Below are 16,888 nucleotides of genomic sequence, written 5' to 3' on the forward strand. Positions count from 1 at the left end.
ACTAACCGAAGCACTCTGCACTAGGCGTTCTGCGTTCTACGCGCCAACGGTCGTCGGCAACATTGGCAGTTATGCACGCAGCGAGTCCCGCGCGCGGGCTGCATCTTATCGACTTCGTATGCCCAACGTATTTGTATGCTGCCGGTGGTGCAATCGCTAGTACAATAACGCACGGACGTGCAACGTTCCAACGACGACTCGTACGACGGACGGTTAGTGAGAAAATTCAACGGCCAAGAATCCTTCGAGCGCGATGGCGGGTTTTCGTAACAGCAACGTCGTTATGGAATTCAGCGACGAGGGCAATTCGAATAGCTGCGACAGTTTGATGAGCTGCGGGTCCTACGCTAACAACACGGCCACTGCAACGAACTACGACGCGGAGCTTTTGGTGGAGAAATTCGCAGATATCAGCATTCGAGACTTTCGAACTCGCCGGTAAGCTATAACGATTTCGTCTCGATTAAAAATTCGCAATAGCTTTCGTTACACACTCATCTAATGCGTAGTGCATTTGTGTTTGTTTTTTTTTCGCGACGCAGTTGCTTTCTCGTAAAACGCATCGAGGACTTGGCTCGCGAGCTCGTCACCGACATCGCACAGCAGAAGGTCCCGAGCTTCGAGTACGACGACGGGCGCAACTCCGGCTGGAGCAGCTGCAGCAGCGGCTATCACAGCACGGGCGATGCGCGCGAGAGGCGCATACGCTTTAACGGCAACGCCGGCCGGCAGAGGTTCACTCTGCTTCTGCACATACTGAACGACGCCCACCGAAACCTCGTGAATTACCTCGACAAGACCGACGATGCCTTTTATCGCACGAAACGCGCACTCTTCTACATGATGAAGAACGAGCCTATCAAGCGGTTTGTCAAGAAGCAGGCCAAAGTCGAGTGGGGAATCAAAAACGTCACGCTGCTTCTGGACTGCAGTCCTTGGGAAATTGGTAACTTGTCTATGTTCATATATTTGCATTCAACGAATACGATTGTATCCAAGTTTCTTCGTTTGTTATATCACAGGCTACATATCGACCAGCAAAGGTTTGATCGCTGGCGATCTCACGCTACACCTGAAGAATCCCGATCGCGTAATACAGTTCGAGCAGCAGACCTGCCGAGCCGTGCCCGACGTCGTGGCCAACATCTGCCACATTCGCACCACCGCCGAGTTCGTACTCGTCGTCGAGAAGGATTCGGTTTTTCAGAAGCTGAAGAGCGAGGACTGCCCAAAGTATAACAATTGCATCCTGGTCACGGGCAAGGGCTATCCCGACATTCCCACTCGCATGTTCGTCAGCCTGTTGTCTTCAAAGCTCAAACTGCCAGTTTATGCGCTCGTTGATGCGAATCCTTACGGTTTCGAAATTATGTGCGTTTATAGGTATGATAAATGAAAGTCAAGTAAGAAAATGATCTTCTGAAAAATGAGTTATTCTTTACGTGTATCATTGTAGGTTTGGTACTACAAATAATCTAGGGTATCGAGAGCAACTCTTATGTCCAGACATGAAGTGGATCGGAGTTCACCAACATGATTTGGTTAAACTCGGTATCACTAGAATAAAGCTTACAAAAAATGATTTAAAAAAAATTCGAGATCTACAGAATCGCAGCTACATCGATCAAGATTTTTCAAAACAGTTGATGGAAATGAGACTGGGCAAAGCAGAAATTGAATCTGTAAACAAACCAGCCTACCATCGATTTCTCACGCAATATTATATTCCAATGAAAATTCGACACAAGAAATATTTTTAGAGTTTTCATCTCTATGCGGTTAAAGTGAAAAGCTTACATTTGAAAGTTTTTTTAATTTTATATGAAATATCATAAGAGAAGTGCATGTTTTATATTTTAATTAATTTTTAATATGCATCAAGCATTTTATAGAATTGTAAATAGTATTTTTAATGGCTAAAAATCAATTTTAATCGTTGATGTATATTTGCTCGATGTGCATGTATATTAAGATTATTTTAAAACTTTTTAACTGGATCTGTGCTTACGTGCATGTCTTGAAGCCTGTCCAAAATATCGTTATCACTGGGCATGCTAAAATTGAAAAAAGAGAATTGTAAAGCAACTGCATTTTGTAAAATTGCTTAATTAAACTTTCTACTTAACCCATTTGAAGGTAATATTCTTGAATTATTTCTATTTGATACTGTGTCATTGAAATTAACGTGATTACTATTTTTATAACTTCGCAATTTTTGTTTATATGGTTCAGTCTTGAGGGATTCGTCATCGCTGCCATCATCGAGAGTGACCAGTTCAGGGATCTTTTGATAATTTCCCAAATAAATGACACTCTCCATACTGGCCACTGTTACCGGTCTTGGTTTTTTTTGGAATGTGATGAACAAATCTCTTTTGGTTTTAGACGTGTCAGGCTCGGCAGAACGCTGTCTAATTCGGTGAGTCCTTCTGCATGCACGTACGAATAAAATTATAATTTTTCTGGAAAGTTTGTTTCAAATCGAATGAAATGAGTACCTCTTTGAATGACATGATATTTTTCGGGTTCCTACGTTATTGAGTCTCGGACTTCTTCTACGCGGTATTCTGCGCGCCATTATCCTGCTATTTTTTGATTTTTTCATTTATTATGTACCATTCAATCCGACTGGATCAAGCTAAAGACTTCCCGAAATATATTTTGTTTGTAAATATATAAAATATCGATTAGAGGCCTTTACTTTTAACCTATAGAGTTTAATCGATGCTCTTTTATTTTGCTTGCAAAATAAACGCCCGTTTCGCGATGCAGTTTACATATATCTTCGTAACTCTTCACCTTTGAGCGAGTAATAAAAGAGTGCATGAATGAGTAAGTGAAAAATAAAAAAAACACAAGTCAGGTAATGTAACAGTTTATTGAAAACATTTCACACCCGATACTTGACATGCTCAGACAAGCTATCGTTCTTTCTCTTGTATTTTTTTTTCGATATTAAAAATCGCAGAATCTTAGTAAATAGCGACATGATCGTCTCATTGGAGCAGAAAATAACTTGGTGCTAGACACCAGTTTTACATTGTTATTGCAATGTCATATCAAAGCGCAATTCGCATCGGTTATTTTTTTTCATTTTTATTTTTCATCTTCGTATTTATTTACTCTAATAAAAAATATCATGAATGTGATTTCCTTTCCTTTTTATTATTTATTTTTCCCTTAACGAAACGTATACCTCATCATGAGATTGGATCATTGCGTAACAAAGCAATCGAATGGTAAATCCAATTTCACAATATCATCAAGTACACAGTTATATTTGTATAAACATCGTAGAAAGTGTTACAATATCGCTCAATTAATCGTAGAAAATTCAAAACTCAAAACTGACGAAGATGTGTCGTGGGAAAAACAATTGAATGTTTTATAGGCATTTTACATACCTTACAGAATAGCGATCGCTTTTTTTGAACTCTTGTCGTCGATGTGCATACACCGCGCGTCGATAATTGTCAATTAATTGAGAGATATTTTGTTTTCGTTTGAATGAAGTATGTCTCATTGAAGTGGAAATTCGTTAAAATGGAATAAATGTTGTTTCGTCGTTTTCTCGTTAGTATTTTGGGGGGGGGTGTTTTGGCGTGAGTGTCGATAATTTGATACAATTGTTTAACAACGTTATTATAAAGATTCTGGAGTTTTATTTAGAAATATTAATAGCTAAAAATAATTTTATCGTACTTGTTCAAATATGCCTATATGTCGTTTTTTATGGGATAATATATTTGTACATATATGAGAATTTTTTTGTGTTGCAATTGCAGTCGTCGAATTATTCATCTCTCGAAATTGACGAATTTCTACATTTATATTAAGAGTTGCTTCAATGATAAATTTTCGAACAAATTCTTCCATTACATTTTAATTTTCACAAATTTTTAAGATTAATAATTGATCGTAGCACTATATAGTCCAGTTATACTTAATGTCTTTCCATTTGTTTGCATCATATCTTTCGGATCGAGTCAACGATATCGAACTCCAGTAATAGGTAATAATCGGCGTTCGGATTGATATGCAAACTTTTTTATTATATTTATAAATAACTTTCTACGATTCCTCAAAATTTTTTTCAACGAAAAATAAAAGTGGATCAAACAACAATGATTATCTCGATTCAAAGCTCGCGCATAAGCTCGGCCACTGCAACGGAAAACCAATCAAATTAATCTTATTGTAAGCTTACACTATGTATTTTTCGGCAACTTGCGTGCCTTTCCATAGTCTCGCGCTAAAGCTCGGTTTACTCATATCAATTACATATATAATATATTTTTGTTTGTTTTTAAAGTGCAAGGAACATGACGGTGAATCATGACATTCGACATGTTTGTGCTGAACAACATTTTCAATTCCCCGTGTCTATACATTATTTTTTATTCTCCGCTGTATACACATAATTCATTTATAAACCGATAAAAATAATGTATTTACAGAATTCAACGTGGATGAAAGCTCAATTTTTTTTCTCTTTTATTTTTGCTGTTTTCTGTCATATCTGAAAATGCAATAGCGAATTGGATTCCGTGCGCACCGCAGAAAATTATCGTTAAATCGCGCCACGAGAAAAAACAAATTTAATTCGCTTTCTCATCGTGCTCTATAGACGTGACCATTGCAACAAACTTATACATGCGTACACATACACACTCACACACAGATAACGCACACGTATTTTTTCTCTTTTTTGATATATTGCCGTCCACGCGAACCGTTTGTCTTTTACATATATACACAGAAGCGCGCCAGCGAGCGAGCGTTGATATCATTTGCAAAAATCACAAATTGTTTTATCACTATACGTAAAATGTAGCAGCAGTGCTGTATTTTCTCTTCCTTTTTTTTGTTACTCCTCTGGGATAAGCGATACACACGTCCAGCAAAACAATTTCAATCGCTCGTCGCCATCGTGTTTTTCTTTTCTCTCTCTCTCTCTCTCTCTCTCTCTCTCTCTCTCTCTCTCTCTCTTTTCATTATTTATTTTTTATACACGCTTCGGACTTAAATTACCATCAGATTATTTTGCAATGTTTGAACTGCTTTACATGTTTGTTTTGAATGCGGATAAAACAACAAGGTGCGTTCCAACAAGATTTTTCGCAAACTTTAATTTACGAGATGTAACGATTATCATAAGCTTTGCTCGTATCTTTACCCATTTGTTGTATCTATACTACTCATCCTTATGAACTAGCGGCGTTACCACCACCCGCTGTTATCGCCCTCGCAATCGTTAATATTGCTAAAATTGATATAATTATTGTTGTAATTGCGATCGAATTTCGCAAGCAGTGGATGTGGCGTTATAATCGTCGAGGCGCGATAACGACAAGTAATGACGGTAAGGAGGGTTTAATATTTATTAATTATATTTTGTCGATTATTCATAGTTTGATTACTTGCACTAGCCTTGATTGTCGGCATGTTGAAAGGTTGAACGAATCATAATTGAATAGTGCTGCGAATGCGTGCCATTAATATAAAGCTTATAATAACGACGCATCTTAATTATTATGACGCATATGAAAAAAAACTATTCTCCTAATTAATTTCCTCTCTTGTATTTTGATCGTCTTCAAGATTTTTGATTATCAAATTTAAAAACTCGTACGATTGTACAAAAAACAGGTACGATAATGGTGATGTTAGGGTTATTATTAGCGATAACAATTCTCTGGCAGAAAATTAGGCACATGCATATTAGGTTTTGATTACTGTAGCGTGCTGATTTTCGTGCTTATAAAGTGTAGATCTTAGAAGTGGAAAAACTTAGCGTATTGAATTTCTAAAATGACTGTCAATATGCTTAAATTCTACCAGAGTCGTAAATTTTAAATACTCAAAACAATGTAGAGTGACCTTTGAATAACATTTTCTTAGACCTTATCAGTTATGTCCTAGAGTTAATTATTTATTAATTCTCATTCAATAAGAATAATGTTTGTTAAACAACTATTATTTACAATTACCTTATTCTCGTAATTAGGTTTATATTTTTTTAATGTATATGACATTAATGTGAGGCCGTAATTGGATCACTCGCTTTTATATATATTGTATAATATATATAAATATTGTACGACTAGTTTGATTATTTTACACCTATATCGATTAGACGTTAAAATCCGTATTATTATACGGTAATTTTTTTTGATACATAATGGAAAGCCTTAACCGCAACGATGAAAAATGATTCATTAGAATAATCGATTTTGTTAGTAAGTTTTGGGGTAGTGCTCGAAAATTGCGAGTCTTTTTTCTAAATATCCATAGTCGACGTAGTATTTGATTGTATCGCAGGCCTTTTATAATTAATTTTATCTTTACAAAACAGCATAAATACTCATTTAGCCCGAACGCAAGATCGATTTTATTTAAAATGACAACATTTTATTCAACTGATTGCACAATGACTTTTTATCACATTGTTACAAGAGACTATATGATATTTCGACGCTGTTAATAATGATTAATCGGTGATTGTCCATGGACATAATCGATGCAGTTTCAAGCGTACACGTGATTATATCTTAAAACTTTGAATTTTTTTTTATTGTAAGCGTACATGTTGTAATTAATTGCTCTTTTGTGTATACATTATAATGTACATGAAGCAGTTACTTGGGTAGAGCTGCTCGACCAAAGTTATAGTGTTGAAACTTTCAAAAAATTGCCAGCTTCTTATTATTGCAAGTCGAAGTAATTTCCGAAAGACTTTTTGTTTTTGTATTTTTCTATAAAACGAGTAACATTTTTTAGCATATTAATTGTTGACAATATTACATTATTTACAGCTTTTAGTCAGAATAACGATTTTGGTTTTAAGAGTTGAATGGCAGCTAATCGATACTTCTTTTTTCTCCCTCTTTTTCTCTCTCTCTCTCGCTCTTTCTCTAAACTATATAAAACATCATGAACTCGTTGAAGAAGTTATTCGTTTCTCGTGACTAGCTCGACAAATTGAAACGAACAAGTTGGTTAATTAGCCAGCGATAACGAAGCAGCACCGCCGCGCCCGTTGGTATACCGACTATTTTCTGGCTACACGAGCACACGCGACGCGAGGACGAGGCTTAGCAACAAGAGTTTATATGCATTTTAGGCGTGTGTGGGTGTGGGTATAAGAGTGAATTAGGCGTGAGTTTGCGAGAAGCGACAAGCGGAACGATCTATACAGAGTCAAAGCGAGAGAGAGAGAGAAAGAGCTGCGCAAAGTGTGCGCTAGGAAGAGCTAGGAGGTGTTTGCAGTAGTAGTAGTAGTGGTAATAGTAGTAGTTGCTCCAGCAGTGATAATGATAGGAGGTTGGCCTTGTTAAAGCTGAACAATAGACGGTAGCAGTGGTAGCTACGACGACGACGACGTATCGACCAAAGACAGTCGTGAGTCTGAGGCACTAGGAGGCGTCCAGAGCCAGGCACTCAGCGAGAAAGTCCTCCATGGAACGATAGGCGTGCTCCTGCACGCCGCTCAGTGCGTGATCCTCGTCTGCGTAGCTCTGCGGAGGGAAAAGAGAAAAAGCTCGATAAAGGATACAGTCGAGTTTTATTTTTTTCAATTTTCAATTGATTTCACTTCGAATGTACGCACCTGATATCGGAAGATGACGCCGGATTCGGTGAGGGCCTTGGCAAAGGCCATGCCATGCGCGTACGGGGCCGTGTGGTCGGCCATGCCGTGGAGCAAGTACAGACTGTGACTCGGCACTAGTCTCGCTCGCTGCGACAAGTCGGCCTCGACGTAGCCCTTGAAGTTCTCCGAGGGCGGGCCCAGTACACGTTCCGTGAACGCAGAGTCTGCGAGTCATCACCGGTACACGGTTATAAAAAAATTTAATATCTCATTGAACTTGGTTAGTAGTTTCAGGTACTCACTGTAGAAGAGCCAGTCGGAAATTGGATTAACGGCGACGCCACATTTGAAGACGTCTTGCTGGCTACCGAGGACCATGGAGGTGACGTAGCCACCGTAGCCCCAGCCCCAGATGCCGACGCGCGACTCATCCAGGAACTTGTAGCTTTCCAGCAAGTGCTTGAGCACCGTCACCTGGTCCTGGACTTCCACTCCTCCAATGCGTCGATACAGGGCGCGTTTGCCCTGCCCACGAGAGCCTCGCACGTCCAACCGCACGTACACCACGTCGTTGTGGCTGGACATGTAGGTGCCCCAGTCCATGCGAAATTTGTCAGTTACCGCGGCGCTACCCGGCCGGCCGTTGACCTCGACCAGCACGGGAAACGCGGCGTCGCGCAGCTCCTCGCGCCACGACGGTGGTAACATCAGCTGCACCTGAGCTCGCCAGCCCTGCGGAAGCGGCACCTCGAAACTGTGACGCTTGGGCAGTGCGAGCTGGGATAGCAAATCAGCGCGCTGGATCCTCGTGTCGTACAGCACGCGTATGATCTGCTGCGTCTTCATGGAATGGATAGCGGCGAGCGGCAGACCCGGGCCCTCGCAGTAGAGCACGTAGTAGCCCATGTCGTCCTCGGAGGCCTCGGGGCTGCCCGGGACCGGCGCCGGATTCGCCGAGGCCCCGAAGTGCGAGCAGTTCGTGTAGTAGTGCCGACCGTTCCACTGCAGATCGGCGATGTCGCAGGTAACGCATAGCGGCTCTACTCGACGTGGATCGTCCGCTATCGGGTCCTTGACCACGTACAGGTGTCGCTGGCCGGGACTGCGCTCCCTCGTGGCCGAGTAATAGACCAGGTGGGATTTCGTGTCCCATGCCAAAATTTCGCCCACCTACGCATTAAAACGTTAAAATTATACATATCGGCTAAAAAAAGTCAGATTTTGAAAATGAAACAGAAGTGTTTTTGAAAGTACCTCGTATTGGCCGTGCGAAAGCACAGCGATTCTCTGTTGAGTCAACGTTACGTGCTTGATATGCGTGAAATGCTCTTGAGCACCTTCCTGTACGGCCGCGAGCAACAGAAAACTGTCGCCGTCGGGCGCGAAGACCGGATGAGGCTGGACGTCGAGCCACTGACCCTCGGGTGCCCTCTCCGAGTGCTTCTCCTCGCACTCCCAGTTAGGGGCGCGACAAGCCGACACCACCGAAAGATTCTGCGAGCGAGTCATCCAGACCACTGCCACTTGGCTGGAGTCGTCGCCTACCCATCCGGCTGATATCAGGTAGTAATCCCTGATGATGACAATGACACAGTTATTAGATTATGTTCCTCATCTGAACACATAAAATTGTTCGCTATGCACACTTACTGGCCATCGAAAACCGGTGGAGGTTTGAGTTTGAGCTTGGCAGGCATCGCACTGGTAACGTTGGTGATGTTGTTGTAAACATTCGTGACATTGGTGAAGTCGACGAGCCAAAGATCGACCTCGGGATTTGGGGAGCCTGGCGTCGGGTAGCGCACCGAGCGCGAGGGCGGAAAAGCACCCTTGCGCACGACCTCAGCGTTGTTCGTCTGACCGAACCAGGGAAACTCGAGAGCCCGCACCGTTGTGTCGTTGAAGGTGGCGAAGAGCAGACGCGAACCGTCCGAGCTCGGCCAGGTGCAGTCGGGTCTCGGCATTATCTCCTCCTGGTAGAGCCAATCGGGCACTCCATTGTAGATGACGCCCGGCTGGCCCGTGTCCGTGAGCCTGATGTCCTCCGCGAGGCCGGGCGACTGGCGCACGTAGATGTCGTTGTTCGAAACCATGAGCAGGGCGCTGCTGTTGCCGAGCCAGGCGGCGTGCTGCAGACGCGTCTGCTGGATGCGCGACGCGGTCTGCAGGTGCAGCGGCATGTGATGACTGCGTAAGGAGTTAAAAAAGGACGTGAGGAATAACACGTAAAACATAGAGCAGCCCCTAAACGTGATAAAAATACTCACTCGTTGGTGACATCGTAAACTGTGTAATGCGCGGTGAAGGTGTGCCTAAAGACCTGCGACCAAAAAAGCTCGTGAGTTTACACAAAGGTAATATACGCGAGGATAAGAATAAAAAGACTTTGGGACAATGTAAACACACACCACAGTCGCAGCATCGCTCCTGATCCATACTTTGCGATGTATGTGCGCACGTGTGTGTGTGAGTGTGTGTGTATCTATGTGTGGCAGTTGTGTAAATGTATGCAGGAGGAAAAGTGTTTACATACCAGCTTGACGTTATGCTTGAAGAGTACATAGCGAAGATCCGTGCTGCACTGATAGTCCTGAACGTTCAGCTGCCTCTGCAAGCCCATAAATAGCCTGGGTTAACGTTATACATACATAGCAGGGCATATAGATTACATTATTTATATAATACGCGTAATAGTACGGGTGTAATAAAGGGGAAGTAATACTCCGAGAGGATAGCTCTCTCTTGCTATATGGTCGATTCTCTGTGAAATCGAATGTATCACATTATTTGACATTTTAGGGAAACTCTGAATCTTTTAATAATAAAAGTCTGCATGATACTCGATTCGATTTTTTGTTTATATTGCTAAGAATTTAGAGTGCTTAGACGGCTTTGGAACATTATTTTTCTGAAATGTTGGAAAAAGTTCTCTTGAAAGACATTTCTCCAGCATTTTTTTCCTTTATTCACTCTACTTGTACTCCTTAGCAAGGAATTTTTGAATTATTTCCAATAAACATGAATTTCGAAAAAAATTCTAACTTCGGGCCTCTAAAAATGTGGCATACATTTTTAAAATTATAAAATTTCAGGGCATGTATAACATCACAAACAATTCGATTTTCATGACACTGGAAAAAAAAATTTTGGACATTCAATTTCTCAAAGAATCGGCCATGTACACGTACACAAATATACGAGAACCGATAGTAATTTCGAATCTCGGTAAACATTCTACTGTGCGAATACAAGTTTCTCTTGGCCTCTATATCTATTCTACGGTAAAGTACTGCGCTCGTAGCCCCTATGCACTGCACAGATGCCACCGCCTCCGCAATAGAAATAAACCGTGTACATACGCCGTTACATGGATGTGTGTATGTGTACTCCCGTGTACAGAAACTGCATGTGTACGTACGTACTTCAACACAGGGTTGAAAAAAAATGAAAAAAGCTCTTGAAAAACGTAAACCTTTATATATCTAAGCGCGCCGCAAGCTCTAATGCGCGGAATAAATTGGAAAGAGAAGCTATACGCGTGGATTATAGTAGCCACGTGAATGTGTCGGTGTGTACGTGTGTACGAACTGCGTGCGTGTTTGTTGCCGAGGGCACAGCACCTTTCACGAAAATCACGAGCGGCAATTCTGTTTCCTGACGCGTTCGGTTACACCCACGCCATACTAGCTGCTTTAGTCCATATTGTATATACTCGACTTTTATTTCTTTCCTTGTTGTTTTTATTTTACTTTCTTTTCCTTTCTTCGTTACTTCTTCTTCTGCTCTGTTTTTTTCTATTCTCTCTTTCTCTGCGCGTATACACACGTGTAACGCCTAGACCTCGTTCGTGCACAGCAAGAAAGGCATGTATCTGCCTTTAGCATGTAGAGCTGAAAAATTAACGCTCGGAACACCCATAGCCTCGGAGTATCATTAATCAGTGTACGAGAAGAAGAGAAAAAAGAGTAATCCGACCGCGATACAGGAGATCCTTTTATAGATAAAATTGAGGTAACCCGACGAATCAAATCTCAAGGTGGTACTTTGATCGTTTGATTTAGCAGCGTGTACAAAGTAGCCGGTATCGTTTCAGCATCCACGACGTAAGCTGGTTAAGAAATTAATATTTTAATCCGACCACGTAGCGCGGCTATCCGAACATAGATGTACTTAAGTCTATATGCGCATTCGTATAACGCCGTCGCGAATGAATCGCGCGCGACTCTTTGATCGAGAAAGAGCGAAAAAGCTCGTCGAGAGCTTGCGAAGCGCTCGCCGCCGCACTTCGTATAGTATACGTGCAGCGGATCGGGTGCGGCTGCCACTACTGCTGCATACTACTGGAGCGGATCAATGTCTCGCTACTGCCGCAGTAGTACTAGTACCACAACTACTACTACTACCATCGCCGCTAGTATAAACGCACGGCAGCAGCGGCAACGGCGGTGTCGGCATTACTCTTTGCGTCCGAGGATTTAGGGAAGCCTTTCCACTTGCCCCGACTGCTGCATCGTACACTCGCATCGCGTACTGTGTAATCATCGGTTCGTTTTTCTCTTTCTATCTCTCTCTCTCTTCTATTTTTTTTTTCAACTTTTTGTTTCTTTTTTTTTTTCACCTGGCCACGCGCGGATCCTCGATTAATAGGGCCACTACTCAACTTTATGGGATAATGAAAAGCTCCGTGGAGAGTTGCAGCAACGCGCGCGCGAGTTCTGCACAGCTATACATTGCCCGAGTTATTAGCCGAATGGAAGCTTTGCAGATGCAGTTTCTCTTTCTCTTTCTCTCTCTCTCTTTCTGCCTCTTCTTTTTTTTCTGCTGCAATAGTATCGTTTGAAGCGGCCGCAAGCAAACGCCCATTCAAACGTGTGCGTATTAATATATTCCTCTCACAACTGTTTACATTTATCATTAGCGCAATCATCAAAAATATTGGGAAGTGAAAGGACGCGTATGGAAACACTCATATATATTTCAAATGTCGAATAAATGAAAGGCCAAAAGCTGGGCGGCGTCTACTAAGTAGGGCAACAGCTGGGTATTATAGAAGAAATTGAAAACTGCCCGGAAAAAGTAATAATCTAAAGAGAGAGGTATTAAAGTGAAATAATAATGATAAAAAGACTTTTATAGCGAATGAGCTGTATACGAGTTCCTTGATGAATACCAACAATTGAAACAATTAAAAAGCCCTTGTGAACAGCTAGCAGCAGCAGCAGCAGCTACCGTAGCTTCGATGTGGCACAGCTTTAGAAGTTACTAACTCCCTTGGCCCTTGAACTGACGTGGCAGCTTTTTTTCGTTTTTTTTCCTCCCTCGATAAATAAACCCTCTGAGCCCTCGGAAAGTAAACGTGTGCCGTAGTTCAGTACTGCAGGATAGATATATAACATATATAGACCAATTGATCGAACGACGATTAAACGAGCTGATTCGTTAAAGCTGCACGTGCCAACGGTCATTCACGAAAATCAGCAGCCACGCGCGCGCACGAGTACCACTGGCGTAACTCAGTTCTTTCTCTTTTATTTTTTCATTTTCATCGCATCAGCACATCGAGTATCGTCATCGACGCGAGTCCTGATTTTTTCCAATGCTCGTCGAACTGTGTCGCAATCGTCACAATGCACGTGCGCAACGTGTGTGTGGCACATCCATAATGCACCATGCTGGGCAAGGGTTTATCTTTTTGTCACAAGCTCAGTTCGGTGTGAAACTCGTTTCACGGAGTGCAGTGCACAGAGGCGCGCGCACAAGCCCATACGCGTCTCGCTCGTTATGACCACCACGCGCGCGAAAGGGTCGAAACGACGTGCATTGTTTCATCCGCGAATACGCTTGCGTGGGCGTAATCGTCGCGCCGATCATCGCGATGATGCTGCTGCACTGCCTGCCACTGCACACGCATAAATTCTCGATGCCGCGTCGCACACACATGCATATAGCAGCAGCGCTTGCGTTTATTAAGCTCGTCCAGAAGAATCGATAATCGCGCGCGTGTAGGGCTTATGTACCGTATAGCATGTATTGTATTGTACATGTGTACACGCGTCCACGCGCCTCACTCCTAGTCCTCGATGTAATATAGCGCATACGTTATTGACAAATACATATAATACCGCGCGGCGATTGTACGAGATCCGTCTCGTTTACAAGAGGCCCCGCGCAAAGCACGTAGTACAAGCCTCGCGAACAAAGTCAACGTAATATTTCTCCCTTTCCATATATGCCTGCTCTGCAAGCTCTCTTGTCTCTCTCTATTGCTCCATATAGATATTTCACATCTCGCAGTCGAGCGCATCGATCGACAGCTGCTCTGCAACACCACCCCCCATTTCGCTGTGTAAAGCTTATCGTGCGGAAAATTACGCGGAAAATAGGCCTTTATCTCCTCGAGGCATTGCCCATCTCGCGCTTTCTCTCTCTCTCTCTTCCCCCGCTCTTGTTCCTCTCTTTTTAGTCGACTATATCCTCTTTTCTTTTTGATTCTTTTTTCAGCCCTTTTTTGTTTCGAGTTCTAAACCTGCAATTGAAAATCCCTGTGATCCTGTTTTTGCTCTGTGTATTGTGCGTACACGTAATATATACGCGTGTACTATTTGAGCTCCGCAATACGCTGCAAGAACTAATCAAGTCCTTTGGCGTGCGTCTGGAATTTCAGCGAATTTTGTCTCTCTCTCCCTCTGTATCCCTGGTGGAATGATTCCTTTGTATCAATGGCAAAGCGCATACTGTTGCATTGCAGCTCGTTTATATATGTATCCGCTGCGCAGCACCGACTTTTGTTTCGATTGCCTCTTGCGGGCAACGAGAATCCCTGGCGGACGAATTTGCATATAATCCGATGGAACATTCTTTACCACGTAGTGAGTGCGTCGTTGTTGCACATGTGAATACATCTTGGAACATGATTTCGCATCGATAAGGAAGTAGCGTATACGTATTCATTCGAATATAACTCGTACGTAGAGTGCGTTGAAACACGCGTATTTATCGCTAATTCCATATCCGCGCGCTGTGTATGCAAAAAAATTGATGCACTATGCGCTTTATCGATGAGAAAAAGAGAGCGAGTGAAAAAAGAGGAAGAAGACATTGATAGCTATCAGCTTCGCGCGCCGTGTATGATTGATGCTGCCTGTTAGATATATTCGTACGTATATAGCTTCGACTCTTGATCTTGGAAGATTGATTCGCCTCGGCAGGATACGGCGTCGTGATCCTGCAACATGTCGGATATTATATCGGCGCTTCCGAGTACGACGCGCGCACACATTATATACCGTTCCGCGTTGGAACGAGCTGCGCAGAAAAATATTTGCGATTCGAGGTCGTCGTGGTACTCGCGCGATCAGCTCCAGAGAGACCTCTAAGTGAAACCTCTTACGGACAGTGGTAGATGCATAACTGCATTTTTCACACCTATGTCCTCGCGTTTGTTTAGCATATCATCTACATATCTTTCTCGTTTTGCCCTGCGGTGGTTAAATAGTCGCTCGAGCCGCAGTTCTATTCCCGCATTGTAATAATTTATTGATGGCGACTAGCTTGCGAAATGCGTCGCTCGCACGCCTATATATGTACATAAGATATATAGTTGCTCCATAATCGTCCGCCGCATGCCAATGGGTAATAACTCGAGCAATGAGCTTACTGTCGCGCCTTCACACGCGGCGGGAGCTAATGCAGTTGTGCCCGTGGTGCTCGCTCGCTCGCCCGCTTGCGCCGTATAACCGTCGCAGGAAATACGACGTGATGTACAACTCGCACAAGGCAAACCAGTAGCTCGTCATAAATAGTATTAGCCGTTGCCGTTGCTGCTGTATAAGGGCCGGTAGCATATAAACGTAAACACACACACGCGCGCGAACGCTACGCTTGGGAATTCCGGAGGATAGCTCGGTCGGTCGGTGATCGCATCACATCCATATACATGGCGTGTGCCGGGCACATTTGCCGCAGTATACATAGTCCCGTACTACTGGTGTACAGGACAACTATCATCGTATAGTATACGATATACTTACGAGCGTGTGATTGGAGACCAGCAGGGAGACGGTATTGTTGGACGCGTCGAGGAGCGCCAGCGAGCCATCGTCCGCCTGAAATATGAATTTGTCGTGGGCCACCCAAGTCGGTGCCAGCCTCTGCGGCGTCAAGTCACCGTGAAGACATTCCTCGAGCGTCAATCGACGGCCGCTCCAATAAAGAAGCTCGTCTACGTAACTGCTCGCACGACGTCGGAGAGGCAGCGAGAGCGATAAAAAAAAAAAAAAGAAATTGAAAAATTAGACGAGAGAAAAAAAATCCCTCGGTTTTTATATCACGGGCTGAACGACGTATCGTATATACGAGCTTACCCTAGAAGGTAGATGGCCGTACAAATGCCGGCGATTACGGTACTGATGACCAGCAAAGAAAATATGATGCTCCGCCAGTTGTGGCCATCTCCGGGATAAGTCAAATCCTGTAACAAGTAATTTCGAAACCTTTTATTACGCACATCTGTATGAGAAGGTGTGTGTACCTATTTATTTTTCTGCTTTTATTTGTAACTTATACAATGTATCACCGCATCGTCTGTAGAATTGAATTTCGTTGACGCGATTGCAATTCGCGCGTTCTACGTGGCAATACGAGTCGAGCCCTCGCGCGCGCTATAACTCATTATATCTTTCCCGATCGCGCGAAAAATGTCATTGGTACACTCTAGGGAACACAGCATATCGTTGTGCATATACAACATAATATTGTATATATATTACACGCGCATATATAAAACGGTCGACACAATGCGCGAGCGGAAGAGAAAGAGAGAAAGGCTGTGATTCGTTGGTGCGTTATGCGCGTCCGACAAAACTGGACGCGGCAGTGTTCGCGACCAAACGTGCTCCAAATAGCTTATATACGCAGCTTCCCGGGTGCGTTGTACGTTTTCATCGCTTAATTACTCACCGGTAGCAGTTATATTCGCCGAGTCCTGCATACACACACACGTAGCCACGAGCACGAGTTGTGATCCACAGTCCCTACATATATGTGTACGGTTTATTACGCAGGACCGCGTCGACGCGCGTTTTTAGATCCTGTGTGCGATGCTTATCGCTTTTGTGTACGCTTCTCTCTTTCTCTCTTTCTACGGCGTAGCGTGTGTAATAGAAGTGGTAGTAGTGGTGGTAGTAGTCGTACTAGTGATGAAGGCGACGTCGAGGCGGCGAAGCACAGTCTAAATTGCTCCTTCTTATATATACGTGCAGCATGTATGTGTACGCCGCAGAAAAGAGCTCGAAAAGA

The 16,888-nt window shown here is 43.2% G+C and overlaps 2 protein-coding genes across 6 annotated transcripts in view; one reads left to right on the plus strand and one right to left on the minus strand.

The window, feature by feature from the left end:
- Positions 1-253: 253 nt before the first annotated feature.
- On the plus strand, positions 254-1,760 carry LOC106660034 (meiotic recombination protein SPO11-1). The gene is made up of 4 exons (XM_014382844.1): positions 254-438; positions 543-946; positions 1,023-1,383; positions 1,457-1,760. The coding sequence occupies exons 1-4, from the start codon at positions 254-256 to the stop codon at positions 1,758-1,760; spliced, it is 1,254 nt and encodes a 417-aa protein (XP_014238330.1).
- Positions 1,761-2,859: 1,099 nt separating this feature from the next.
- Positions 2,860-16,888, minus strand: part of LOC106660191 (inactive dipeptidyl peptidase 10) — a 67,363-nt gene continuing 53,334 nt past the window's right edge. For 4 of the 5 annotated variants that reach the window (XM_023460415.1, XM_023460414.1, XM_014383078.2 and 1 more), the window contains 9 exons: positions 15,955-16,061; positions 15,622-15,820; positions 10,125-10,199; positions 9,859-9,911; positions 9,242-9,778; positions 8,846-9,164; positions 7,894-8,761; positions 7,610-7,815; positions 2,860-7,517 (listed from right to left, as the gene is read on the minus strand). In XM_023460415.1, coding sequence (XP_023316183.1) covers positions 7,416-7,517; positions 7,610-7,815; positions 7,894-8,761; positions 8,846-9,164; positions 9,242-9,778; positions 9,859-9,911; positions 10,125-10,199; positions 15,622-15,820; positions 15,955-16,061 — 2,466 coding nt within the window. In that variant the 3' untranslated portion in view covers positions 2,860-7,415. Of the gene's footprint in view, positions 7,518-7,609; positions 7,816-7,893; positions 8,762-8,845; positions 9,165-9,241; positions 9,779-9,858; positions 9,912-10,124; positions 10,219-15,621; positions 15,821-15,954; positions 16,062-16,888 lie in introns of those variants that run through there. The other variant, XM_023460417.1, reaches the window with a different exon arrangement.

This window comes from Trichogramma pretiosum, unplaced genomic scaffold (assembly GCF_000599845.2).
Source record: "Trichogramma pretiosum strain Unisexual culture from Peru unplaced genomic scaffold, Tpre_2.0 scaffold29, whole genome shotgun sequence".
NCBI lineage: Eukaryota > Metazoa > Arthropoda > Insecta > Hymenoptera > Trichogrammatidae > Trichogramma > Trichogramma pretiosum.

Coding starts and splice junctions, on each gene's coding strand:
- LOC106660034 (XM_014382844.1), top strand. CDS start 254: ATGGCGGGTTTTCGTAACAGCAACGTCGTTATGGAATTCAGCGACGAG. Junction 439..542: donor CGAGACTTTCGAACTCGCCG/GTAAGCTATAAC, acceptor TTCGCGACGCAG/TTGCTTTCTCGTAAAACGCA. Junction 1,384..1,456: donor GAAATTATGTGCGTTTATAG/GTATGATAAATG, acceptor GTATCATTGTAG/GTTTGGTACTACAAATAATC.